We start from the raw sequence: 25,810 nt of genomic DNA, 5'->3' as shown, positions 1-25,810 counted from the left end.
TTACTAAATTGGCTCAATGGCCACCACCTGACGAGCAGGACAGGGACGCTGTCCCTTGGCACTTCCCAAGCAGGACAGGGACGCTGTCCCTTGGCACTTCCTGGAGCTCAGGAGATCTCCCAGCTCCAGGGTAACTGGTCATGGATCTCACACCCTCCCAGGCTGGGATTAGCAGCCCCAGATCTCATCCCCACTTCCTAAAGTGCCCCTGCAGCCTCACAGAACAATTCTAAGCACCCAGGTAGGAAAACCAGGAAAAGGGAAGTGCCAGGGGGCACCTGCTGCAAAGGGCCCCTGGAGCTGGGCAAATACCTCAGGAATAAGCCCCTCCCTTCCTATACACACAAACTTATCAGGCACAGCCAGGTGATAAGGAATTCAGCAGGTGGAGGGAACAAAATTGATCCCAGGCTCTTTGTTTCCCACAGCTGAGCAATCCACACCCAGGGAAAACACCAGGGAAAACACCCAAGCTTTGAGGCTGGTGGGTTTCCCTCCTGCATGGGGGGTAATTCCATAAAAACAAGGAGCAGGGAAAGCTCCTTCCTTAGAGAAATGTGGCTACCAAGAGACGTGTTGGGCTAGCAAGAGAGAAACCCGCCCTGCAGGACAAGGGACAGGCTCAGCTTGGCCACACAGAGACCTGAGGGGACGTGGACTCTGAATCCTGGGTGGAATGTGACATTCCCAGCCTGCTAACCTAAGGGAACATCTTTTCTTTTAATAAGATAATACTGAGTAATTGATTTTTAAATACACTGAAATCAAATGTCCCCAGGCCGGAGCAGGATCCCAGCTCTGCCATCAGCTCCGAGGCTGCTGGCAGAGATGGAAAGCACAAGGGAAAAGAAAATAAAAATGAAATCTCCTTCAAGTGCCTCTCTGGCTGCAGGGCAAATGTGAACATCTCTCTAAAAGGCACAACAATTTTTCTCTATTAAAAAATAGATTATCAAAAGGGAGAAGCTGGTGGAGGCACCAGGGACCACTGAGGTCGAACAATGTGGAGAAAATCCATCTGCTTAAAAAACACAACAACAATTGAGAGAAAATATTCATTTTTAAGATAATTTATTCCAATCTCTCTCTCTCTCACATCCCATCCTTCACACAGTCCCAGTCAAGGAGGGTTTATGGCTATTTTTATTGGATTTTAATTGTTTTTATAGAAAAATACACATGCAAATAATATATATACTTCAGCACTGAACATTTCTTTTCATGTTGGAAAAAATAATAATAATAAAGAAATGAAGGAGGATTTGGGAAAGACCTGAGTGGAGACAGAAACAGGGAAGGCCACAGGGATGGGATGCTCCAGGATGCTGAGTTGGTCATGGTGCAGCACATTTTATCCAGCAGGAAGGGTTTTTTTGGGATGAGGGACCAACATCAGCCCCTGACCCCAACAAAAACCCTTCTCCAGTGACTCTGCCCATGTTTGGGAATGGCCAAGGAAAAATTGGTGCTGGATTTGTCCTTCCTACAAGACCCAGCACGGATCCCATCCCCAGCAGCAAGGGAAGCCCAGCTTAGGTAAAAGCATCACTTTGATGCTTGGAAATTACACCAGAAGCCAAGAGCTACATGGAAAAATTATCCTTTTATGCTATTTCCTATGGGATACAGCAGCACAGGGAAAATGGATCGATTGAAACCTGGACTTGTGTTTCAGGATGATTTTTTTGGGGTGAGACTGTTGGACCCTTGGCTGTGCAGGGCTGGGGGTTTCTGCCCCTGTGGGCTGCTCCTTGCAGAGGGCAGCAGCGATATCCCCATGTCCCCAGCAATGTCCTCATGTCCCCAGAGATGTCCCTGTGTCCCCAGCCTCTCTGCAAACACCGTGCCAAGGTCCAAGGGATAAAACAGATCTGCTGCCCCTGGAGCAGAACAGGAGGTGTCCTTTGGACAGGGCTGTTGCAGGTTTGATGGATGAGCAGCTGGAGCAAAGGAGGGGGCAGAGAGGAGCAGCCTGGGGAAGGAGGACATTAATCTACTGCCACAGGATGGCAGGAGGCTTTGGGAAATGTCACAATCCAGCAGCATCCCGACACTGACAGGGCAGCAGGGAGAGGGATGAGGTTTTGTCATCTCCTCCCAAGCCAAGCAGAGCTCCTCTGCCTCTGCCTGCAATCCTGCCCAAGGCCATGGCTTTTTTCCTACTGATCCAGGCTAATGATATGGAGCAAACTGCTGTCCCTTTGCCCAGAGGTACAAACCCACACAGGCAGCACAGTGAAGGTTTCCCAAGGGAAGGTTTCCCTCCAGCTCCCAGGGAGGGTGGCAGCAGCACTCTGCCAGCCCCACCTCTGCCCCCAGCAAGGCCCCACCCTGCCCATGTCCCCAGGCAGTGGTGACACCCTGGAGACAGCACAGAACCTGACTGAGTGGTGGCTGGGTGCAGCCCCAGCTCCTGGCTGTGGTCCCTGCCATCACCTCCTGCATCCCCGGTGCAGCTCCAGCATCAGCGAGGGGACGCCAGCAGCAAAGGCAGCCTTGGATCCCTCTGGATTTACCACCAGAGACTTCATCATGGGGGGGCTGCAGACACAGCACCTGGGGGCTGCACAGCCACGCTCTTCCTGCTTTCCCCTTGTGTTTTGTCTTGCTTTTTAACCAAATTCACTTTCGGGGCTGTCTACTCTGACAATAGAGGTGGGAGAGTCTGGCGAGGGCGGGGGCTGTTTGGCTCCTATGTCTACAGGCTGCCCTGGGGCAGCTCTAGAGTTTGATGGACGATCATGCAGGTTTTATTGCAGCTCGTGTGTGTGGTTTGGTTTGTAGGTAGCCCAGCTGCAGTCTCAGGTAGCCCCGGGGGTGGGCTCCTCTCCCCTCCCCACCTGTCCGGCCGCCGTCTCTGCGCCTCTGCCCGGCGGCTACTCCGTGGCCATCTGCTCGATGTGGTCACTGAGCAGCTTGTATTGCTCTGGGAAGGAGAGAGAGAACGGCTCAGGGAGGCTGCTGAACCAGCCCATCCACCCTCCATCCCCCCAGAATCCAAGAAAGGGGCTGCACATCCCCCGGGCTCTCCCCTACCTTCGTCCAAGTTGCCGATGGTCGCCTGCTTCTTCAGGAAATCACTGCAGAGCTTCTTGTTGAGGCCAAACGCCAGCATGTTGTGGATGAAGGTGCTGAGGGAGGACAGAGATGCTCTGGGTGAGAGAATGGCCAGGCTGCCCCTTCTTGCCCCCACCTTCCTCTCCCTCTCCACAGCCCCTTACAGCAGGCCCTGGGATGATGTTCAGCTCCATCCCTTTGGGTATTCAACAGAAGGGGCAGGAGCAGGTCCCAGGGAGAAGCATCAAAGATGCTCTGCAGCATAAGGGATGTCCCCAGAGGTGGGACAGCTGGGAGGTGTCCCCAGGGGGGTGGTGCCCTTGCCCTGCTCACCCCAGCTGCCCAAAGGTGATGTTCTCGTTGAAGCGCAGGCTGTCGTCACGCTCCTCCTGCGTCATGTGGCACCACTTCTCCCTGCAAGGAACAAGCCAGTCTGGCACCACACTGTCACCACTGTCACCTCAGGACCCCCTGCCTGCTTCCTCCCACCCTGGGCCACGTTGCTGGAGGACAGGAAGGCACCCAGAGCCCCTTGGAGCACAGGAAGGCACCCAGAGCCCCTGGGCGTGGTGCTGGGTGTTGGATGAGCTCTCAACACGGATCCAGCTGCAGAGCTCTTGCCCTGGAGCAATGCAAGAGATGCCCCAGGAAAAAACCTTATTCAACCTTGGCTTTGCCTGGAAAGGCCCTGATTAAGAGCTAAAAATAGCATCGATCCCTCCAGCACAGAGCTCACCTTCAGTGCCACTATGGGCACAAGGAGGAAGCAGGGGATGGCCATCCCAGCAGAGCTCTGCTAAAGCCCTCCAGCCTGGGAGGGTGACAGGGGGACACCAGGCAGCTGTCCCTCATGTGCAGCAAGGCTCCAAGTCCCCAAATCCCGAGCAAGGTGCTCCCCAAACATACCTCCCCCTCGGACAGGGCGGGAGCTCCCACACCCCTCCCCTCGGGCCAAAATGCCAGCGGTGCCCTGGGGATGCCCCGGCTCCACTCTGGCTCCCTGCAGCTGCAGCAGCACCTTCAGGGCTGGAGGGGTTTAAGCTCTGGGTGTTTGCAACCAGCTCTAGGCAGGGGCAGAGTCCCCACCCCAGGAATAAAGCCTGTGCCACAGGGATGTCACTCGGGGTGACATGCATGCCAGGGAAACTACAGCTCCAGGGTGAAGCCAGCCCCTTCCCAAGAACCAGGTGAGGTTACAGCCAAGGATAAGAGGAGGAGAAGCGAGGAAAAACAGGGATAGGCAGAAGAAAAATGGAGGAGAAGGAAGAGGAGAACACCAGGAGAAGAAGGGACACTTGTAGCTGGCCAGAATACCAAGCAGGAGGGGGGAGCTGTGCTGGGGGGAAACTGGGATAGAGGAGGTCTCACCCGAAATTCAGAGAGGCTGGCTCAGCCCCAGTGTGGCTGGAACTGGAAGAGGATGGGTGCTCAGCCAGGCTGACCCCACAAAAGGAGCCAGTCCCCACGAAATCACCCCAACCCAAATGTGCAAAGCTGCTGAGCTGAGCCTGCAGCCATCAGCTCGTTGTTTACAGGCTCTGGAAATGCACACAACATGTTTCAGGGGATTTTTTCTTTTAAAGAAAAGAAGGTGTAATTTCTCTCAGATAAAGCTTAGGATAGCAAATAAAACCCACAGCCAAATGTAGAGGCTGAAAGGAGAGGGGAAGAATTGAATTAAGGGGCTTTGAAATCTGGAAGCAAAACTTCACAGACCCCACTGGCTCGCTTACAGAAGAGGCATCTTTGAAACTCTTTTTTTCCTGCCTTTTTATGTTTTGGAGGGAGGAAGAAGGGAGGAAAAATATTATCAAAGTGCCCCCCCAAAAAAATCTGGCCGTGTTTCTGGTTTATTACTGGAGAGTAACATGCCTGGGAAGGGAGAAAACCCACATGTGGCTCCACTTAAAGCCTTTGATCTTCACCAGCAGGACAGGCACAGGGGTGAGGAACCCCCTGGCCTGTGGGGTTGTATTTTGGGGTATCCAGGGAAGACTTGCTGTGCCTGGAAGTGCTGAGAACTCTCCATCAACTCCTTCCTCTTCCAGCAGCAGCGTTTCCCCCTGCACAGCAAACCCCAGCAGTGATATTTACACCATCCCTCAGCCAGGACATTCCTCAGCCACACAGAAAAATTCATTGCCAGGCTTCCAAAATTCCTCATCCTCTTGCTAATGCCATCACCTGGAGGGATTTGCCCCCAGATCTCACCCTCCAAGAGACTGTTCCCAGCTCATGGCCCCAAGGACACACTCCCAGTTGTGACATGCAGCCCTCCCCATTTGCAATTTTAATTTTGTTAAGGGATGGCAGCAGAAAACTGCATTAAAAATGGAAAAGGACCAGCTTTTCCAGCTGGCAGAGGATCCCCAGCACCTCTAAGTGGCAGCAGAAGCCAGGAGCAAGCAGGAAGGACAGGAGAGGGGGATGCTTTCTACACAAAGAGACTCAGTTCGTGCCCAAAACCTGCCCAGAGGGATGTTCCCATAAAAATATCACAGCTTGAAACCATCCAGGCTCCTTTTTAAGAGCCACATGAAAGAGGAGCCAATGTAAACCCCTCAGGCCCTGGGGGAGGGTGATGCTCATGCTCAAACCTCCGGCAGCTGCTCCTCCTCCGTGGGGAAAGGGCCTTGCAGAGCCCCCCAAAACACATCCCCCCGGTCCCCAGGGCAGGATCTGGACCTGAAGGGAGCACCAGCCTGTGGACACTAAGGAAGGACAGGGACAGACACACCTCTTCTCCTCTTCCTCCCCAGTGTTCCCTCTGGAGCGGCGGCAGAAACGGGGCCCACAAAAGTGGCGTGTGAAAAGGTCATGCAAGACAGAGGGATGGAGGGGAACGGAGAGAGGAAGAGATGGAAGAAGGTTGTTAGAGGCAGAGAGAGAGAGGAAAGAGAGAGAAAAAGAGGAGTTTAGTTCTGGTTCCTCCCCCTCCCTCCCCTGCCCTCCCTACCCAGAGGAGGAAAATCCTCCCCAGGTCTGGCAAAGGACAAAGCCCGGCCACCCCAGAGATGTCCTGGTCACCCCATCACAGAGGTGGCCTCAGCCCCTTCCTCATGGATCTTCTGGACATCTGCCATGGCCAAGGACAGACCTGGAATTCCAAACCCAGCCCCAGCCACGTCCTCCCTGCAGGGATTTCAATCCTCAGCCAGGCATCCCAGCTCACTGTAAGGATTCTGCATCCTCTCCAGAGGACTCAGGGTGTCACCACCACCTCCCTTGGAGCCCTGAGACCCTCAGGATTCTCCAGGCTGCAGCTCCCAAAGCTCCTTTGTCAGCCAGGCTTGCTCCTGCAGCCGAGGCAGGCTCAGCCATCAGATTAATTGTGAGAGGCACTGGGAGCAGGGAGCAGCTGCCGGTGGTGTCTGTCCTTGTGAGGCACTTGCTGCTGCTAATTTGGGGCTTAATCAAAGCAAATGCAGTTATGGCTACACTGCTGCTCTGTAGGCTCTTCCCGGGCTTGCTTGGGAGAAAAAAAGGAAAGCAATAAAGGTGAAGACAGGGATTGATCCGAGAGCTGAGCCTGGCACAGCATCCCAGGGTGTGAGCCAGGGCTGCTGCGCTCAGCTTGGGTTTGGGGGGACACAGAGGGGGCTGGCAGAGCTCTGAAATGGGGAAAAGGGGCAGCTCAAGGGCTCCAAGGAGAGCTCAGAGCCTCAGGCACTGCACAGACAGCAGGAGGGGGCAGCTGGGAGTGGAAAACTGCTGCCAGGAGAGGAGGGAGAGGCTGGAGCCCTCACACAGCTCCGGGTGCAGCACGAGATGGGCACAAGCTTGGTGAGGGTCTCACTCACTTCTGCACCCCCCAACAGGAGCAGCCCCTTCCCTGGCAGGTTTATCCCAATTTTGGGGGCTGGAAGTGCCACCATCCCCAGCTTCTCTCCTTGCTGGCTGCAGGTTGTCCCTCCTGGGGACAGCCAGGACATCCCCTCCATCCAATACACCTCCCTGGTGGCCGCGCCCAGCACCTCCCAGACCTGCTGGCAAACTCAGCACCAGCAGCCTGAGCCCTGGCTGGGATTTCTGAGCACCTCTCTAGGGTTTGGTTCCTCCAAAAATGCTGCACAAGAAACAAGAAACCCGTCCTGCTGCCAAAGCCCTGCCAGGCTGCAGATCTCACCAGCACGCCCCGCTGCCCAGTGCTCCCCATCTGGCAGGATTCCAGTGGGGATGGAAAGCACAGCATCTCCCCAGGGCTGGACAAGATCAGGGCTGTTGGGAGGAGCTCCCTGGGGGACTGGAGGGGACACAGAGGCTCCTTTTCCCACAGGGACGTGCCCTACCTGGTGGTGGGGGACCTCTTCCTGCGCTCGCAGTGCACGGCGTCGAAGAAGGCGGCGTTCCAGAAGCGAAGGTTGTGCCTGCAGGGAGGGAGGGAATGTTGGGAATGGCTAATTGGGATTTATAATTAGGAACCACAGAGTGCCCAGAGCAGCTGTGGCTGCCCCTCGATCCCTGGAAGTGTCCAAGGCCGGGTTGGATGGGGCTTGGAGCAGCCTGGGACAGTGGAAGGGGTCCCTGTCATGGCAGGGGTGGGATGGGATTCGATTTAAGGTCCCTTCCAACCCAAACCATTCCAGGATTCCACAATCTCGCCCAGCCTGTCCCTGAGTCCTCCCAAGGGTCAGGGTGGGCCAAACCAACCTGGCAGATTTCTGGAGCAGCCCTTTGGTGGCTGCAAACACACTCTCATTAGCACAAGGGACGTGCCAAAGCCAAGGCCAGCTCCGTTAGGGACACTTGTGAACATCTGGGGACGTGTGGCCAGCAGGACAAACCCCTCCCCAGGCAGGAGCCAGCTCGCCCAGGGGCTTTACCAGATCGGCTGCTGCTTGAGGTGCATGTACAGGTAGATCTTCTCCCCTTTCTTCTCCTCCTCTGGGCTCTGCAGGGACACTGTGGGCACACACAGTCACACACCAGCACCCGGGGGACCCCAGCTTCCCACCCAGGTGTGGATTTTGTGCCCCCTCCCAGTCTGGTGGCTGAGCAGGCGGGGTGGATTGCAAACCAAACGCATCCAGAGCAACGGGAGGAGGAGCTCTGAGTGCCCTTGGAGGGCAGGGGTCAGCCCTGATGAAGGCAGGGATGTCCCAGGAGGATCCTGGAGGGACTGGACCGCTGCTCTGGGAGCACACACGGGTGCTGGGGCAGACTGGTGCACCAGCAAAGCTCAGGGCAGTGGGTGCCCAAACCTCTGAGCCTGTGACACTGAGGACAAGATCCTTGCAGGATGAGAGTTGTGATTGGAATGTCAAAGCCAGCCCCAAGGAATTCCAGCATTTCCACCCCTCTCTCCTTCCCCAGGGGTGCCTTGGCCACGCCTATTTCACCAATGCTGGCTGCACTCACCTGTCTTCTTCAGCTTCTCCTTTGGTTTGTCTTCACCTTCTCTGTGGCAGAAGAAATCAATGTCAGCTCCAAAATTCCTGTTCCCCCAACAGCCCATGGCCCCTTGGCAGAGGGAACCTCATTTGAAGGACCCCCTAGTCCCATGCCACTGTCCCCAGGGCCAGAAAGGTGACAAAGAGACAGTGAAACAGTGACATCCCTCCCCTCAGACCCAGGACAGAGATGAGGCAGGCAATCACCAGCTTGGAACCACATAACCCCATGGCTGTCCCAGTTTTGAGACAAATCAGGAGGAATTAGGCCAATGGCCCAGGGAAACAGGACTCCCAGACCACGAGGTGACAGTGACTGAAGCACGGGACCAGGCTCTCCTGGCCCCATGGTGGCCACACGCCCCTGGCTCGGTCAGGACCTGCCCAGCCCCCCAAGGGAGGGGTACCCACTCGCTCTTCTTGCTGCCAGGACCCTTCAGTTTGGTCTCCAGGCCCCCAAAGAAGCCCTTGACGTTCTCTGTCCTGGCTGAGGTGTTTTTCAGCAGCCTCTCTGCAATGTCCTTCTTCTCAGCCAGCCAGGTGTTCGCTGACTTCAGGTACGAGTCGATGCTGCCCGTGGGCTTCTCCTTGGCCTCCAAGGGCAGGGCCTGAGGTTTCCCTGGGGAAAATGTGCCAGGAGCTCAGTGGGCCCACGGCCCTGAGTGCTGCCAGCTCTGGGGACCTGCCTCCAGCTCCACGAGGCACCACCAGGAGACGGGAACACCCCAGATCCCATCCCAGTTCCTGGAGGTTTTTATTTTTATCCTCCCCACTCCCATTTTGGATAGAAAATCCAACCCCCCGTGGAGGAGCAGCCATTGCACACCAAACAATAAACCAAGGTGCTTCTGGGCTGGGGTGTCCACATCCCACCCTGGGGGCTGGGATCACCTGGGGGTTGTCACACACAAATATTCCTGGCTGGAAGCGAGCACAAAGGAACATCACCACCCCAGCAGGAGTTCTGCCGGGTTGGCATGGATTCTGGGCTCTTTTCCGCCTGGGGCACCCCTCCAACACCTTTCCCATGCACAGGACACATTTCACAGCAGCACCAGCAGAGCCTCCCCAGGGGTGCAGGCTCCCTTACCTATGTAGTAATAGGTGAAACACATGGTCATGAGGTTCTTGGCAGGGCTGAAATCGTCCATCTGGTGACACCTGGCACAGAGGGAGGACTCAGTGAGGACACCCCGTGATGGGAGCCCAACAGAGCTCTGCCCTCAGGGCCTTTTGGGGGCTCCCACAAAGCCCCAGAGGCCCCCCAGGACTTACTCGAAGAGCACGAGGGCGAAGGACTGCATCAGGCGGTAGAAGGTCTGCTCTGAGACACACTTGGAGTTGCAGCGCTGCAGGGACAGAGCCCAGGGTTCAGCACAGCAGCAGGAACAGCCCCAGACCCCCAGGACCCCCACCATGGGCAGGGAGAAACAGCACTCCAGGCTGGGACTCCCCTCAGAGACTGCGCCCTGCCTGTCTGGGTTTGGTTTTTTGTAGGGAATAGGATGTGTCTGAGTGCTGGTGGGATTTAATTTGAAATAAAACGAGTGAATTCTCTCCCACGTTGCACCAAGGGTGTATTTAACTGCTCAAAATGCATTTATTCGCTCCTGTATCTCCCTTTGCTGTGGTTCCTGCCTTCCAAAAATACTTCTCTGGGATCTAATTCAGTCCCTCTGGCCTGAGGCTGGTGCAGAGCCCACGCAGGATCCCTGCTGCCGCCCCAGCACTCCCCTTACCTGGGCGCTCACGTATCTCGCAAACCACTCCCTGCCCTTCCCGTTCTCGCTGCTGCAGAGCTCCCCAAACCTGGCCTTCTCCTCTTGGTCCAAATCCTCTCTGCAACAGGGAAAAATTAAAAAAACATCATTAAAGCCAAGGATGGGACCTGCACCCCCCCCTTGGCATCGGCATCCTGGGGCTGGAGGAAGGCAGAGGAAGAGGAGGAGAGGAGCATCCATTTTGTCATCCCTCGCCTTGTGCTGCTCTTTTCTCCCTCCCTGGCAGGAGGGAAAGCCAAGGCAGAGGGAGAAGGGAAGAGCCAAGGACAGTGTGAGCAGAAACTGAGCTCCAGAGACAGGCAGGGAGCCCCAGAGCAAAAACAAGCCCTGTTGCTGCTCCTCACGCTCCATTTGCTGCATCCAGCCTGACACGGAGCCACGGGGTCCCGCAGAGCTGGGGGATGCAGGGCTGGGGGCACAGCCACAGGGTCCCTGGGCACGTGTGAACCCTGGGCATTTCCCTGAGCATCGGTGGGGAGAGGAGACGGGGACAGTGAGCCCCTGGCACGGGGATGGGGACAGAGAAGGGAGGGAAGCTGGGGGTGGAAGATGTGGCCAGGAGAGGAGCGCAAGGCAAAAGCCACATCCCCCTCAGCGCAGGGGAAGGACAAACTGCTGCTCCTGGAGGGGGAAAGCAGCCGGACCCACGCCCATGCCGTGGGATGTCCCTGCCCTGCTCGCTCACCCCCCGGTGAAGATCTTCTCCACGTAAGCCCGGATGAACTCCCGGCGCTCGGCCATGGCCTCGTCCCGCGGCGCCGACTCCGCGCTCTGGCCGGAGGAGAAGGACTCGTTGGAGGAGGAGCGGCGGGGGCCACCCCAGTGCTGGGGAGAGTCCCCCATGTCATTCTCGCTGTCTGCTGACTCGGTGGCATCGCTCTCCTCCGCGGCCACGTCCCCTGTGTCCCCCGGGTGGCCGCTGTCATCCCCCGGGTGGCCGCTGTCGCTGGGGGCAGCGGGAGGAGCGGGCTCCGAGGGGTCGCAGGCGGGCGTTTCACTGTCAAAGTCAATGAGGTTCCCTACAGGCACATCCAGAGGGGCCTCCATGGCTGTCCCAGGGGATGCTGGGGACACTCTCTGCTCGTCCTTTTGTCCCTCACTGGGGCGTTGAGGCCATGGCTGGCAGGATGCTGGCTAAGGCAGGCAGGACCTCCTGGGGTTACCACAGGACATCTGAAAGACACAAGGAGGACAAAAGTGAGGACAGGACCCCGGGAGCCACCACCATGGAGCTCGGGCAAGGCCACCACCCACAATGTCCCCAGAATGTCTGTCCACAATGCAGGGACAGACAGAGCTGGCTCCTCTCCAGCAGCCACGTGAATCAGCAATCCCATGGAATGCTCACATGCTGTCGGCACTGCTCGAGAGGGTTTTCCATCCTTCAGCCCAGAAAAGGGACAACCGGAGCCTCAGCTCCATATGTCACATTTGGAATGTGACATCTCGTGGCCTGACGGGCAAAACTGGGCTGGCAGGAGCCAGCAGCTGGCAGGACACTGGTGGCTCTCCAGGGCAGCCCTGGCATCCTCCTGTCCCTGGCCTCTCTCTGCTCACAGCTCTGTCTGACCCCATTGGGAAATGGGATCATCTCCAGGGTGGAGCATCCTGGAGTTTAACACCCATCAGCTGAGCTGGGGATGGAAAGGGAATGCTGGACCCCACGGGAACTGGAATGGAATGAGGATGCAGAGCTCTGGACTGCAGTTAAGGGGTTTGGCACCCCAAATTGCAAAGGTCCTGCAAAGGAGGTACAGAGAGCACAGGGATGGAATGGACTGGGATGCTCCAGCACGTGCCCATCCTGGACCGTGCTGCAGCAAAGGAGCAAAGACAGGGCCACCCTGAAGCTGTCCCTGTGTCAGAGAGTCACTGATGAACTCACTGAGGGCGTTTCTGCCCCAGGAGGGGGCGAATTTTGGTGTCTGAAACCCAGCACACGCTGCAGCATCCGGGCACAGGTGGGACAGGAGCAGGGACAGCAGCACGGGTGACAGGTGACAGTGACAAACCAGGGCAGCACGACAGCAACTGACACAGCCCCTCTGCCTTCCAGGGAACCGATCCCAGGACACAGGCAACCATGCCCAGAGCAAAAATCCCCCAGAGGACCCATGTCCAGTTCATCAGACAAACAGGAGATCAAGCTGAAACCAAATCTGACGTGTTTCACCAAGCACAGCACAGTGGGAAAACACCCCTGGGCTGCAGGAGCAGCCGCTCTTCAGCAGCATCCCCCTCCTCCTCCTCCTCCTTCTCCTCCTCCTCCAGGGACCCTCTGGGGCACTGGACAGCGAGAGAAACACAGCTCCTTGAGTGGCTGGGACCCTGTCCCCCAGGGACAGCAGGGACAGAGAGAAAAGCCACCTCGGGTGGCAGAACCCACACAGCCACCTCAGCTGGCAGCCCCTGGCACACACCTAAAGCTGGCTCCCAGCAGCTGCAGGGGCACTGCTGAGCTCCAGGAGCTGGGCAGAGTTTGGCTCCTGGGAGAGGAGCAGCCCAAGGCTGCAGCACAGCAGGGACTGGAAGTGTTCCCAAGGGGATCCAGCCAGCTGCAGCCTGGCTCCGTGCCCCTGGCCGTGTGACCCATCCCAAACCACCCCTCCAGCTGATGGGACATCCATCATCCATCCATCCATCCATCCATCCATCCATCCATCCATCCCTCCATCCCTCCATCCCTCCATCCATCCCTTCCCACTCGCACAGCAGCTGCAAAGTCCCTTTGGCACTGATGGAGAGAAGGTTCTAGGGAGAGCTCAGAGCCCCTTCCAGCACCAAAAGGAGCTCCAGGAGAGCTGGAGAGGGGCTTTGGATGGAGGCAAGGAGTGACAGGACACAGGGAATGGCTTCCCACTGCCAGAGGACAGGGTTAGATGGGACACTGGGAGGGAATTCTTCCCCATCAGGGTGGTGAGGCCATGGCACACGGGAAGGAGGACTTGGAGTTCAGCCCCTGAGCCCCAGCTCACAGGGAGATGGAAAAGATTTAATCCCTCACTGCCCAGCTCATGGTAAAGCTCTGCCCTTGAGTGAAGGCCACCAAAGGTGTCCCAAGGTGTTGGCAGCTGCTGGGGGTGCCCAGGCTCCCCCAGAGGTTCTCAGCACAGAGCCCAGAAGAGCTCCAAACCCAAAACCAGCTGCAAAAGCAGCCCTGTCCCCACTCCCCAGCCTCCTCACTGCTCCAGCAGAACAAATCCAGGGGAGGAGAAGCCAAAATTCCAAACAAGATCCTCAGGTCCCACACCTGGCACCCTCCACTCATGGACTCAGCACAGCTGCACATCCCAGCACTGCCCAGGCACAGCCCAGGGGGGTCCCATGCCTGGCTGGGTCGAGTCTGACAGTAAATGAGGGTTCTGCAGTAAAAAGAGACTTTTAGGCTGCTTGGCAGCCTTGATACAGCATCATGAGCTTCAGCATCATCCTGAAATTCAGCAGATCTGGCTTTAACCACAAAACTCAACCAGACAAGTGGAGACACCAGCTCAGGAATAAAATCCATGAATGTGCTGAAGCTGTGCTGGGAATGCCACAGGAAGCCCATGGTGCCCTGAAACTTTGGAAAATGCCTGGTTTTACTAAAAAGAAATGCTGGGGTGGATGTGAATGATTCACCAACAGCTGCACATGTGTGCAAGCAGCTTTTATCCATGACCTGCCCTTGAATCCAGCATTCCTGGCTGGATCTCCCAGCATCCCTAAGCCCTGCATGGAGTTTCCCCTCAGGGCTTTTTCCAGGTGCTGAGGTCAGGTTTGCTGAGAGGCCTCAGAATTCACACCTGGGACGTGGGATTCAGTCCAATGGAAATCCCAGTGGGGAGCAGGATTTGGCCAAGCTGTGTCCCAGCTCTCCTCTCTCTCCAGCCCAACGCTCCCAGCCTGTCCCCAGAGCTGGATGACAAACTGAGATAATCCCTGCCATCAGCTCGGGCCGTGGGTGACATCCCACACGCTGACACTGCTCCAACCCACACACTGCACCCTGCACGGAGACAGTGCTCCAGCCTGGAGCTGTCAGGGATGACTAAAAACTGTAATTAAAGCAAAGAAACCTCTGGCTGCCTCCTCCTGGCCTCATCCCCGCAGTCTGGCACCCAGACACGGAGTGCAGGAGCTCCGAGAGCCCCTGGGGGCACTGAGCTCCGGAAAAGGGGAAAAGCCACAACTGATGTTCCTGCAGGACTCGTCCTGGCAGCCCGGAGGGAACAACTCTGCTGCTTTGGACAGAGCCAGAGCTCTGCAGAGAGCCCTGGCACCGTGTCCTGCCTGCATCCCGCTGCCGTGCGGGGGCGAGGGATGCTCACATGGGCAGCACCCGGCCCGGCCAGGGCAGGGTTTGTGCCCCGTGCCGCAGCACAGGCGATCCCAGCGCATCCCACGCCTCTCCGCCAGCCGTGCCGGGCACAAATCCTTCCCAGGAAGGAAAGGGGGCAGAGCGCTGCTGCCTCCTCCCAGCCCACGTGCGGATGCCCTGCAGAGGAGGCAGCGCCGGGGACACGCTGGGAGGAATTTTTGGGACACGCACAGAGAGTCACCGCTGCTCGGGGGCTGGCAGAGCGCCACTGCTCGCTGCTGGCACTTCTCCACGCTGCGGCCCTCCGTGGAAATCCTCCCTCGTCCCATCCACGCCGGGGGCTGGCAGTGCCCCGGCCCGGGTCTGACCCGGGAGTGTCACCCGCTCCGGTGCTGGCACTGCCCGGGGACACCGCGGAGCCACCCGCGGCTCTGCCCCGCGCTGCAGGGGCACCCTGGGCACGGCTGAGCGCCTGCCAAGGAAAACTCCCTGTGCCGGCAGGGAACGGCCTGTTTCCTCCCGGGAACTGGTCAGTCTTGTTCCCTGTGTCCCTCCCCCGGCGAGAACAGGCCGGCAGCGCGGTCACGGCTCCGGGCTGCAGACCCGTTGAGTGCCAGATCCCCAAACGCGCCCTAAATCCGCGCTCACCCCCCTCCCAAGCACCCCACTGAATTTAAACGCGCAAACCTCCTTGTTTAAACACATCCTGGCGCTTTGGAGAGCCGAAATTCCCCCTCGCTGGGCTGGCCCTTCCCCGCCGCAGATCCGCTCTGCTCCCGGCTCGATCGGGGAGGCTCCGGCTGTGCCCTGGCCAAGGCATCCCTGCTGCAGCCCTGCGACTCCCTAAAATAATTCCCTGGATGCCAGGGGGATACCTGAGCTGGGCTGGCCCAGGCGGGGCAGAGACCGCACACACTCGGGGCATGCCAGAGTCAGCTCCCAGAGTCGGAGTCAGCTCCCAGCCCGTCCTGAGCCGCCCCCGGGCTCCCAGTCCCTGACGAGGGAGGATTTTTGGCGTGTGATATGTGTGGTTTAGAGGATATTTTCCCCAGCATCGCCTCCTCTCCCAGCCCCGGTGCTGGGGCGCTGCTGCCTTCCAGGTGGATCCTTCCCCTTCCCAAGCCCGGCTTTATCTCGCACTCATAAACCATCACCCAGCCCTTAAACCGGAGCCCTTTCCCGGGAATCTGAAGCCCGGCGAGCTCCCAGCTTGCCCTGCTTCCCTTCCCGGAGAGCCTTTTCCTTTCCCCCCGCTGCCATCAGACACCAGATGGCAGCTCCCCGTTCGCCCGGGCTTGCGAGGAGAATTAAATGTCTCTTGAATAGACCGGAGCTGCGCAAGCCGGGCTTTTGTGCGAGCAGCGGTTTCTCCTTTCACGCTTCCCAGCCGCACCGCTCCCACACACCCCCTCGGCCACGGCCACATCCCCCGGGAGCCCCAAAACGGGGGATGTGCAATTCCCATTCTGCAATTCCCATTTTTACCTGGCTAAAATTCCTCCCGGGGGCCGTACCAGGCTGTATGTTGGAAATGAACCCCCCCGAAAAGCACACGCGGGGAGGGGGGGTTCCCTGCCCCGACCACCCTCAGCCCCCCATTCCCACGGGAATTGCTGCTTCCAGCCCCCGCGGGGGGATCCGGGATGCAGCCGGAACGGAGCCCGGGGACCCCGGGAGCACACGGGGACCCTTCCCGGGGAGGATGGCTGCATCCCCCGGGACGTGCTGGAAAAAAAAAGCGGGGTGTCCCCTCCCGGCGGGATATGGGGACAGAGGACGGATAAAAGCCCAGCCAAGCGCAGGCCTGTCCCCAGGCGGGGTCACGGCGCCATCCTCATCCTCCCTCCTCCCTGCTCCTTTACCTGCAGCCGGGAGCCTCGCAGCGCCTCGGCTCGCCGCCGCCCCGGCAGCATCCGGCCCGGGGGAGGCCGACAGGCCGGGGAACAGGCGATGGAGGGACGCGGGGACGCTGCTGTCCCTCCTTCCTCCCCTCCTTCCCTCCCTCCGTGCGGAGCTCCGGCGCTCCCGGTGCCCACGCGCGGCTGCGCGCACAGCGCCGGCTCCGGGGAAGCGCCGAGCAAAAAGCTCCCGGTGTCCCCCGGCCACGCTGCGGTGGCTCCCCAGAGCCCTTCCCGCGGCACACGGCCGGCGTTTCACCCGGGGAGGGATCCCCAAAACCAGCCCCTGTGCGCCCTAGATTGAGAAATATTAAGAAGAATTAGGTGGGATACCCGACAGAGGGGAGTTCTCCAGGCTAAAGTAGCTGCACAGGCAAGTGTGCAAAATATTGACCAAAATGATGTGGGGTCCCCATCAGAAGGGGGATCAAATCATCTTCAGTCCCTGCACGTGCAGGTAGCCAAAATATCAAGGGAAGTGAGGTGGGGTTTCCATCAAAGAGGGATTCTCCAGCCCAAACCAGCCTAAGTCCCACCACATGCAGCTATCCCAAATATTACCCAGAACAAGGTGGAGTTCCCAAAAAAGGGGAATTTTCCAGCCCACAGCAGCCTGACCAAGCCCCTGTGCACCCTGACATTTGGGACATTCAGCAAAATTAGGCATCATTCTCCAGTCAAATTCTCCAGTCCAAATCAGCCTAAGTCCTGGCACATGCAGGGTATCCCAAATATTAATTAAAATAAGGTGGGGCCCCCATTAAAGAGAGAGTCTCCAGCCCAAGACAGCCTAACTACCTGCACATGCAGACATCCCAAATATTAACCAGAATAAGGTGAAGTTCCCATAAAAGAGGGATTCTCCAGCCCAAAACTCTTTGTCCAAGCCCCTCTGCGCCCTGATATCTGGAATATTAAACAAAACTCAGCAGGATCCCCATCAAAGGAGGGTTCTTCCCCCTTTCCCTCACCTTTAGCTGGTTTCAGGCCTCCCCAGCACTCAGCCCCCTGAGGACTGTGAATTACCTGCTCTGCTCCTCCCCAGCTGAGCCACTCTGGGGGAAAAAGCCTCAGGTGAGATCAGAGGTGGGAAAGCCCCAGGTGGGGGGCAGGAACTGGGTGGGAGCAGCACCAGGACAGGGGCAAAGCTCGGGGGAATTGCTGCCCTCACAGGGCAGGGCTGGCATCAGAGCATCCCCCACGGACAGGGAGCCAGGAGCTGCTGCCCCAGCACAGCCTGCAGGACCCACTCTGGTCCCCAGGAAGAGCAAAAAGCAGTCAGAGCCACGTCCTCCCCCTGTGGAGCAGGAAGCTGTGTGATCCCAGGGAAACATTGCTGGGGTGGGAAATGCAGCATCCCTGGCACAGCCCGGCCAAAGCTGAGCTCTGCTGCTCAAGGGCACCCCTGGAAAAGAGCCCAAAGCCTCAGCTGGGTGGTTTTCAGCGCTCTGGAGGCAGGCAGGGGTGAGGGAGGTGGGTGAGTCACTCCTGCCATGGAGCATCCTCATCAGGAGAGCTCTAACCATGGTAATTAGTGTGAAACTGCTCATTGTCCCCTCCATCCCCAGCACCCATCATCATCATCATCAGCCCACGGAGGGAACAGCTTGCCTGTGACACAGCCCTCGAGCTCAGCAGAAACCCAGGAGCATCCCTAATTTACTGTCTGCCCAGGGTGATTATTGTAATTAAGGCAGACTTCAGGAATTGCAAGTGACAGGAAAACCTCCCCCAGCTCCCCAGGTGTGACATGGCACCGTGGGGAGGGTGCTGGGGCCTCCCCCTCACCAGCTCCTCTTGCTTGGGTTTTCTCTGGATGCCTGGTATTGGTTGGTTTTATCTGTTTGTTCTGCTCTTGACCCTGGGTTTGGAGCATGGCAGGTGGAAATCCTGGGAGTACACACACCTGGAGATGTTCCAGGCCAGCTGGGACAGGGCTTGGAGCAGCCTGGGATGGTGGAAGCTGCTCCTGCCCGTGGCAGGGGGTGAAGCTGAGTGAGCCCTAAGGTCCCTTCCAACCTACACCTAAAATTCCCATGGCTCTGTGAAGTTTTGTGCCTCCTCCAGCTGAGCTCACAGTCCTGCCTGGGAATTCTTCACCCTACCAAGGAAAGGAGAGGCCCCAGGGAGAGGGGAGAGCATCCAGGCCCTGCCTGCCCCAGCAGCCACGGAGCAGAACCCAGGCTCAGGTTGGGTTATTCACCCTCCAGCACCCTCAGGAGACACCCAAGACTTCCCAAGGGGAAATCTCTCCATGGTGGCACCCCCCAAAAACACCCTCCTGGGAGAGTGCCCCCCTCCCAGCTCCATGCCCAGCCCAGAACCATCTCCCACTGCCCCCCTGGCACCTCCACACTGCCCTGCTCCCTCCTGGGCACCTTCCAGGGCTGCCCACAGCCCCCCACAGCCCCCCTGGCAGTGGGGCCCAGCTGCAGCTGGCACAGGGACAGCTGCTGGTGACGTGGGTGTCCCTCCCTGTGTCCCCGTTCTGCAGACAAAGCCTCTGGGGTGCCTGTGGCTGTCACACACCACAGGTGCCCTATTTTCCCTTTGCCATCCCATCCTGCACAGCCACAGTCACGTCTGCCAGGGCTGGGTGCTGAGCACAGGGTGACACCCCCATCAGGGACAGGGTGACACCCCCATCAGGCACAGGGTGACACCCCCACCAGGCACAGGATGACACTCCCATCAGGGTGACACCCCCATCAGGGACAGGGTGACACCCCCATCAGGGACAGGGTGACACTCCCATTAGGGACAGGATGATGTCCCCATCAGGGTGACACCTCCACCAGGCACAGGGTGACACCCCCACCAGGCACAGGGTGACACTCCCATTAGGGACAGGATGATGTCCCCATCAGGGTGATGTCCCCATCAGGCACAGGGTGACACTCCCATCAGGGGCAGGATGATGTCCCCATCAGGGTGATGTCCCCATCAGGGGCAGGGTGACACCCCCACAACTCAGGGGAAGCAGATTTTGTGGAAGTTCCTGCAGCATTGGGTAATTTTTTGCCTCACACCCCTGAGCAGCAGGGTCAGGCCCCAGGGCCAGGGGAGGAGCTGGCAGACCCAGGAAGGAGCCAGGGCTCTGCTGGCAGAGTCACAGAATGTCCTGAGTGGAAATGACCCCCAGGGACCATCCAGCCCCTGTGTGGCCCTGCCCAGACACCCCAACAACCCCACCCTGTGCCAGGGAGTGTCCAAACCCACCTGGAGCTCTGGCAGTGCCCATTCCCTGGGGAGCCTGGGCAGTGCCAGCACCTCTGGGGGAAGAACTTTCCCTGAGATCCACCAGAACCTGCCCTGGCCCAGCTGTGTCACTCAGCTCCTGTCCCTGGTCACCACAGGGGTGTCAGAGCTGCCACTGCACTTCCCACTGGGATGTGAAATCCTGCTGTGAGGACCGAGGTAACAGCTCTGATGAAAACCCCAAAGCTCTGATCAAACCCAAAAACTCTGATAAAACCCAAAAACTCTGATAAAACCCTAGAGCTCTGACCAAAACCCCAAAACTCTGACCAAAACCCCAAAGCTCTGATCAAAACCCCAAAGCTCTAATCAAAACACCAAAGCTCTGATAGAACCCAAAAACTCTGATAAAACTCTAGAGCTCTGATCAAAACCCCAAAATTCTGATGAAAACCCCAAAACTCTGACCAAAACCCCAAAGCTCTGATCAAACCCCAAAGCTCTGATCAGACCCCAAAGCTCTGATCAGACCCCAAAGCCCAGGCCCTGTAACACCCCAGGGCCAGGCTGCCCCGTGCAGCTCCTCTGGGCAGGGCTGTGCCCCCAGAGCCAAAGCACCTGGAGAGGGACAGGGACCAGAGGCTTCAACAGCAGCAGCCAAAGCACCAGGATGAATTAATTTGCCTTCTCAAGACCCCCAAGCCCCAAAGGACACTCACCCTCCACCATCTCAGGGCTCAAAGATTTGGCTCAGCCTCCCAGGACAGGGCAGGTGCCGGTTCCTGGGGCTGCTCTGAGCTCTCTGCCAGCCCAGGAGCTCCCTGGATCCTCCAGCCCAGCAGCCAAGAGCAGCAACCGAGCGTTGCCACACCACGGCCGGTTGTGACACAGCTGCTGCAGACCTGAGTAAGCTGCTCCTCCAGACTGACCCTCTGCAAATCCCTCCTAATCCAATCTTCTTTGTGGTGTTAAGCTGGACCCTCCCATGCTGAGCACCCCTGTTTGCTCAACAGTTGGGAAAATCCTGGTCTTTTCTCAGTCCTGGGTGAAGGGCTGATGCAGAAGTCACCAGAGCTTCCTTCTCCTCGTGTGTGGAGGTGTTTGGGGACAGGACCTGCACTGCCAGCTCCACTGCCCACTGGCACATCCCCTCTGTGCCACCTGGGCGTGGGAAACCTCCCCCTGTGCCGGCCTGACACAGCCAGGACTCCTCCTTTGCTGGCTTCTCGTGGTTTAAAACAGAGATTTCTCCACCTCATCCCGACACAAGGGAGGAGCAGGAGCAGACAAACCCTGCTCTGACCTCCAGCTTCCCCCCCAAATCCCAGCTGGGATCCAGGCTAGGAAACCAGCTCCAAACCACCTCAGTTTGGGGTTATTCCCACAGCAGGGGCCAGAGCCACATTCCCCAGCACTGCTCAGGGCTGGGCATGCTCTGCCCTCCCGAGGCCATCCCACAGATGGATCCTACACGAGGAGGGCACAACCCTGTGGGTTTGCCCCAGGCTGGCACAGCCCCACACCTCTGTGATGCTGATTGCTTCAGGGAGGAGAAAACCCTGCCTGTGTGTCCCTGGGGTGCTCTGGGCCAGCCAACATCTGCCAGCACACGTGTGGTGAGCAGAGCAGCTCAGCCAGGCAGGCAGCAGGATGAAAGCCTTATAATTACCCTCAGTCTCCCTGGAATCTGCAGGAAAGCCGTGACACAGAGGAGGAAATCTGTTTGAGCTTTCCTGAAAGGAAAGCCAAACCTGCTGATAAAGGGAGGCACAGGTGGAGGGGCTGGCACAGGCTGGAGCAGAGGGAACAGAGCTCCTTTCCCTCTGCTTCCCCTCCAAAGAAGCCTGGATCTTGTTTGGATCCATCCAGCTCAGCACAGGAGCATCCTCAGGGATCTGCACCCTGCAAATCCTCATGGAGCTGGGGAGAGCCCCAGAGGGATCCAACCCGTGCCAGAGCAGCCCTGGGAAGGTGGAAAACCACCCAGGAAGGGTTTCCTCCCTCCCTCCCACCCATTCCAGGCAGTGGGCAGGGCAAGGAGCAGCCGTGGGCAGGGCAAAGGTGACAGCTCTGCGCTCTGCTGTCACAGTGTTACAGGGCTGGGGGTGGCAGCAGCACACGGTGGCTCCTGGAGCGGCTGCAGGATGGTGGGACCCACCTGGGCTTGGGAAAACAGGGGGATCCACAGGGAATGGCAGCACAGCTCCACCTCTGAGCACCCCACAGCTCCCAGCAGCCCCCCCAGACCAGCTGCTGGTGGCACCTGTGGGGCTGTGACACCTCCAGCACAGCTCTGGTGGCCCAGGTCCCCTCTCCTGCTCTGTCCCAGTCAGCCACAACCCAGGGATGGGCATCACCTCCAGCTGCAGCACCTTTCCTGGGATCACCTTCCCTGTGGTCCTCACACGTGGGGGAGGAGCTGGTGGGAGCCCTGCAGCCCCCAGGCACAGGCACAGGACGAGGGCAGAGGACACTCAGGACACCCTGGTGGCCATGGCACCAAAGGGAAGGTCACCAGCACAGAGGGAACAGAGCCAGGCATGTGGGTATTAAGGATCAATGGAGGATCAATGCCCTTCTCCTGCTTTTATTCCCAAATCCTGACAAAGATTGCATCCACCTGACCCATCCCCTCCTGAGGTGTCACCAGGGGGTTCAGCATCAGCCATCCTGCTCAGCAGCAAGGGACAGGCACAGGGAGGACAAAAAACCACTGCACTTCCAGGCAGGGGATCACTCCCTCCCCAGGGAATCCCATCCCTCACTGGTCTGCACAAAGATCTCCCAAATTCATGAGCAAACAACCAAGAGTAAGAAGAGTGACTGAATTAACTCCAGGCACAGAAAGCAGCTCCAGCCCAGGGTCCTGCAGCTCTCTGTGATGGGGTGTGCTCCTTCCAGTGGGGTGGGATGGGATGGGATGGGATGGATGCCAGTGCCAGCCACCCCTAGGTGACTATTTTTTAACACACACCAAAATTTACCCAAACCAAGCTCTTTTTCAGCAGTTTTGTGCAGTGGAAGTTGAGTTTTGTGCAGTGGAACAAGATGCTCTTTGAGGTCCCTCCTAACCCAAACCATTCCATGATTCTCTGTTTTTCCCCTCCCAAGCTGTGTCCCTGGCCAGGCCCCGGGGCTCTGTGGAAGTGCCTTGTGTGTTGTAATTTCCCTCCCAGCCCCAGCAGTGACTCCTGACTCTCTGTGTGTGTAAAGCTCCACCACATGCCGGGGAACAGCCCAGCCAGGAATTCACAAATTCATCTTTGGAGGCAGCAATTGCCACTGCAGCCATCTGTCAGAGCAGGAGGCAGGCAGTGCAGGGACAGTGCAGGGGATGGATGTGTCACTCGGTGCCACGGATGAGCCCCTGGAGGGAACAGCAGCCACAATTTGGAATCTCTGCTCGCTGAGGCTCGCCCTCCTCACCGCCCCAAATAATGCAAAAAGTTTCCAAACTACAGCAAAACTTCCAAGTTTTGCCACTCCCCGCTCCCTGCTGCAGCCCAGTCCCCGATATTCCCTCCCAGCAGCTCAGCCTGCCCCTCCCCAGCCCCAGCCTGCTCCCAGGGATCCCCAAATCCCCTTTTTACCTCCTGCCCCGGGGCTGCTCCTTCCAGCGGCGATGCCAGCCCGGGCGGGCGCAGCCTGGCGGGACAGGGACAGGGACAGCGACACTCCCGCCGGCCTCTACCCCTGAGCAATGATTAATTCCAGCTCCGGGTGACAAAGTGAAAGCCAAACAAGGCGAGGCCGGGATGTCCCCGCTGTTTTTCCCTGTCCCCGGGTGCCGCCCGCCGCTGGCAGCTCCCGGCGGCTCCGGCGGGACTGGAAAGACCTGTCGGTCCTCCTGCCGGGGCCACCGGGCGGGAGAGGTGTGGCAGAGGCCAGCAGGGCGCTGTCACCGCCCCTGGGGCTGTCACCCACACCCCGAGCCTGGAGAAGGGCTGGGGACGCGTCGGTGCCGGCGGGATGCGCCCCAGAGCCCAAAGGGGAGCCCGAACCTATTTCAGCCCCCGTGGGGCTGGGTCTGCCCGGGGAAGGGACACGGTTCGTCTGTCCCTGAGCCAGGCCGGGCCTGGAGGCTCCTGACCTGTGCCTGGGACCCCGAGATGCTCGAGGAGTAACCCCAGGGATCCCCCATCCCAAACCCAGAAGCTCTGGGGTGCTCCCAGTGCAGCACAAACAGCACAGCCAGGGGGAGAAAACGGGGGAAAAAAGTGGGGGAAATGCAGCTTTACTTCTCCCTGACATTTAATGACCTTTCTTGCCCTCTGGGCAGCAGTTTCTCGGCAGCACGGCTGATTTCCCTCCAGGCTGGAAGAGCTTTGGAGCCTGGCAGCCGCCCCATCCCCTCACCCTGCACCGGGAACCCCAAAGGGTTCCAAACCAGCAGGAAAAGCTGTGGGATGCCGGGGTCGGGGCGGCCCTTCCGGGGCTCCCTGGGATCCCCGCAGCATTCCCAGGCTGCTGGGGGGGTCTTTCAGCACAGAAGATTCCAGGGATGCAGCAGAGCATCGGAGGCAGTGGATGAGGCACTTACCAGGCACGGGGGAGAGGCGCTGACAACTCGCAGGAGGCGCAGGGAGGAGTTAATGGTGCTGCAATTCCCACTGCCTCCATCGTTAGGGAAGGAAAACGCATCCGAGCAGCCTCGCTCGAGCGCACAAGGTAATTTGTTTCGGATTTAATGTCATCCTGCTTCCTGGAGATGAGCTGGAGCTGGGAAAAGCCTCTGCCTGCATCGGCCGTGCCCGGGGGAAGGTGGAAGCAGAGGAGGGGATTTGAGGAGTTTTGTGGAGGGAAAAGCTCAGCTGAACCTGGGCAGGGCTGCTGCTGCGAGAGGCTGAGGTGAGACATCACCCCCAGGAGCTGCTGAATAAAAACCACCTCAAATCAGCCTCACACGGAATATCAGGGTTTATGAAGGGTCTCAGCGGGGTTTTCTGTGCACACTAAAAGCAGCATCACCCTGCCCTGCCCGGGGCAGTGGCACCACCTCACCCAGAGCCAGGAGTTTGGGGGCAGGAGGGCAGAGGGAGGGGGGAAGCCCAGTTTTCTCTGGGATTTGATCTTCTCTTGGAGCCCTGAGCTTTGCAGGAGGAGGTCAGGATTTCCCTGATGTGTTTCCTCCTCGGGGCCTCTTGTTTGTGCAGGGCTGGGAACGTTTCCTCCTCCCGGAAAAGCCCCGGGGGGAGCAGCCAGGATGGGCACACACATCCCTGACTTCCCCAGCCTCCAAAGCACCTCTGATTCAGGAGTCAAATCCCCTCAGCTCACCCCTCCCTAAAACCTGCAGAGCTCCCCTGCACCTCCTGCTTCTGGCTTTTCATCCTGAGCCCTGCCAGGGCTGGGAATTCCAGTCCAATCTCCAGGTGCTGCTGCTGCTGCTGCAAGAGAGAAAAATAATCAAATACAGACCTGGGGGGGTCCCACAGCAGCGAAATCGCTGGGTTTTTCCTGCAGGGCTGGAACAAGGAAGAGATAAACCACTTTTGCTCCAGAGCGCAGGCAAACAACTGCTTATCACCACGTTGGCAGCCTCAAGGCTATTGCAGGGTGTCAGGAAAAGTGTCATTCCTCTCCTCTCCCGGGAAAGGTTCTATTTTTGGCCCCTCCGTCACGGGGAGCCGCTGCCTGCACCCGCCTGGGGCTGGAGAGGAGCCAGCCCTGCAGAGCCCCTTCCCTCCCTGGCCACATTCCCGGGGAAGGGATGGGCTTGGGGCAAACAGAGGCAGCTCTGCTGCAAGCTGAGGGATCACCCCGGCCTGGCTCACAGAGAAAGTTCCAGGGAGAGCCCAGAGCCCTTCCAGGGCCTGAAGGGGCTCCAGGAGAGCTGGAGAGGGACTGAGGACAGGGGATGGAGGGGCAGGACCCAGGGAAAGGCTCCCACTGCCAAGGGCAGGGATGGATGGGATATTGGGAGTGAGGGAGGCCCTGGCTGTGGGTGCTCCATCCCTGGAAGTGTCCCCAGGACAGGGCTCGGAGCTCCCACTGTCCCTGCCACGGCAGGGGTGGAATGGGATGAGCTTTGAGGTCCCTCCCAACCCAAACCATTCCAGGATTCTGTGATAACCCAAAGCTCAGCTGCAAAGGGGCAGAGGCAGACTTTGTGCTGGGTTTTCCAGTGACATTTTAGGGGTCATTGGTCATTTTCAGGCTGGAAACGATGAATCCTGTGTCCCTGGC

The 25,810-nt window shown here is 58.5% G+C and overlaps 1 protein-coding gene across 6 annotated transcripts; it reads right to left on the bottom strand.

Moving 5' to 3' along the window:
* Nucleotides 1–1,091: 1,091 nt before the first annotated feature.
* On the bottom strand, nucleotides 1,092–25,126 carry KIAA0513. 6 transcript variants are annotated; one of them, XM_084215264.1, is made up of 14 exons: nucleotides 25,043–25,094; nucleotides 23,215–24,493; nucleotides 10,914–11,401; nucleotides 10,187–10,286; nucleotides 9,723–9,796; nucleotides 9,538–9,608; nucleotides 8,859–9,066; nucleotides 8,416–8,456; nucleotides 7,881–7,959; nucleotides 7,347–7,424; nucleotides 5,795–5,824; nucleotides 3,391–3,471; nucleotides 3,037–3,131; nucleotides 1,092–2,926 (listed from the first exon to the last, which is right to left on the bottom strand). In XM_084215264.1, exons 3-14 carry the CDS (start codon nucleotides 11,273–11,275, stop codon nucleotides 2,877–2,879), a joined length of 1,269 nt encoding a protein of 422 aa, XP_084071390.1. In that variant the 5' UTR covers nucleotides 11,276–11,401; nucleotides 23,215–24,493; nucleotides 25,043–25,094; the 3' UTR covers nucleotides 1,092–2,876. The 6 variants fall into 6 exon arrangements, with proteins under 6 accessions (XP_084071390.1, XP_084071389.1, XP_084071391.1 ...); XM_084215263.1 differs by having other exon boundaries at nucleotides 23,215–25,126; XM_084215265.1 differs by having other exon boundaries at nucleotides 24,165–25,126.
* Nucleotides 25,127–25,810: the final 684 nt, after the last annotated feature.

This window comes from Fringilla coelebs, assembly GCF_963513975.1.
Source record: "Fringilla coelebs genome assembly, chromosome: 14".
In the NCBI taxonomy this organism is placed as follows: domain Eukaryota; kingdom Metazoa; phylum Chordata; class Aves; order Passeriformes; family Fringillidae; genus Fringilla; species Fringilla coelebs.
Note: the sequence above shows the minus strand (reverse complement) of the source record. Positions and strands in the feature narration are given on the sequence as shown.

What these genes read in the sequence shown, in the direction of transcription:
- KIAA0513 (XM_084215263.1), bottom strand. Translation starts at nt 11,275, where the DNA reads ATGGAGGCCCCTCTGGATGTGCCTGTAGGGAACCTCATTGACTTTGAC. An exon ending in GAGAAGATCTTCACCGGGGG is followed by an intron (nt 10,287 to 10,913) that starts GTGAGCGAGCAG and finishes TCCCTGTTGCAG; the next exon opens with AGAGGATTTGGACCAAGAGG. An exon ending in GGAGAAGCTGAAGAAGACAG is followed by an intron (nt 7,960 to 8,415) that starts GTGAGTGCAGCC and finishes GTGTGCCCACAG; the next exon opens with TGTCCCTGCAGAGCCCAGAG.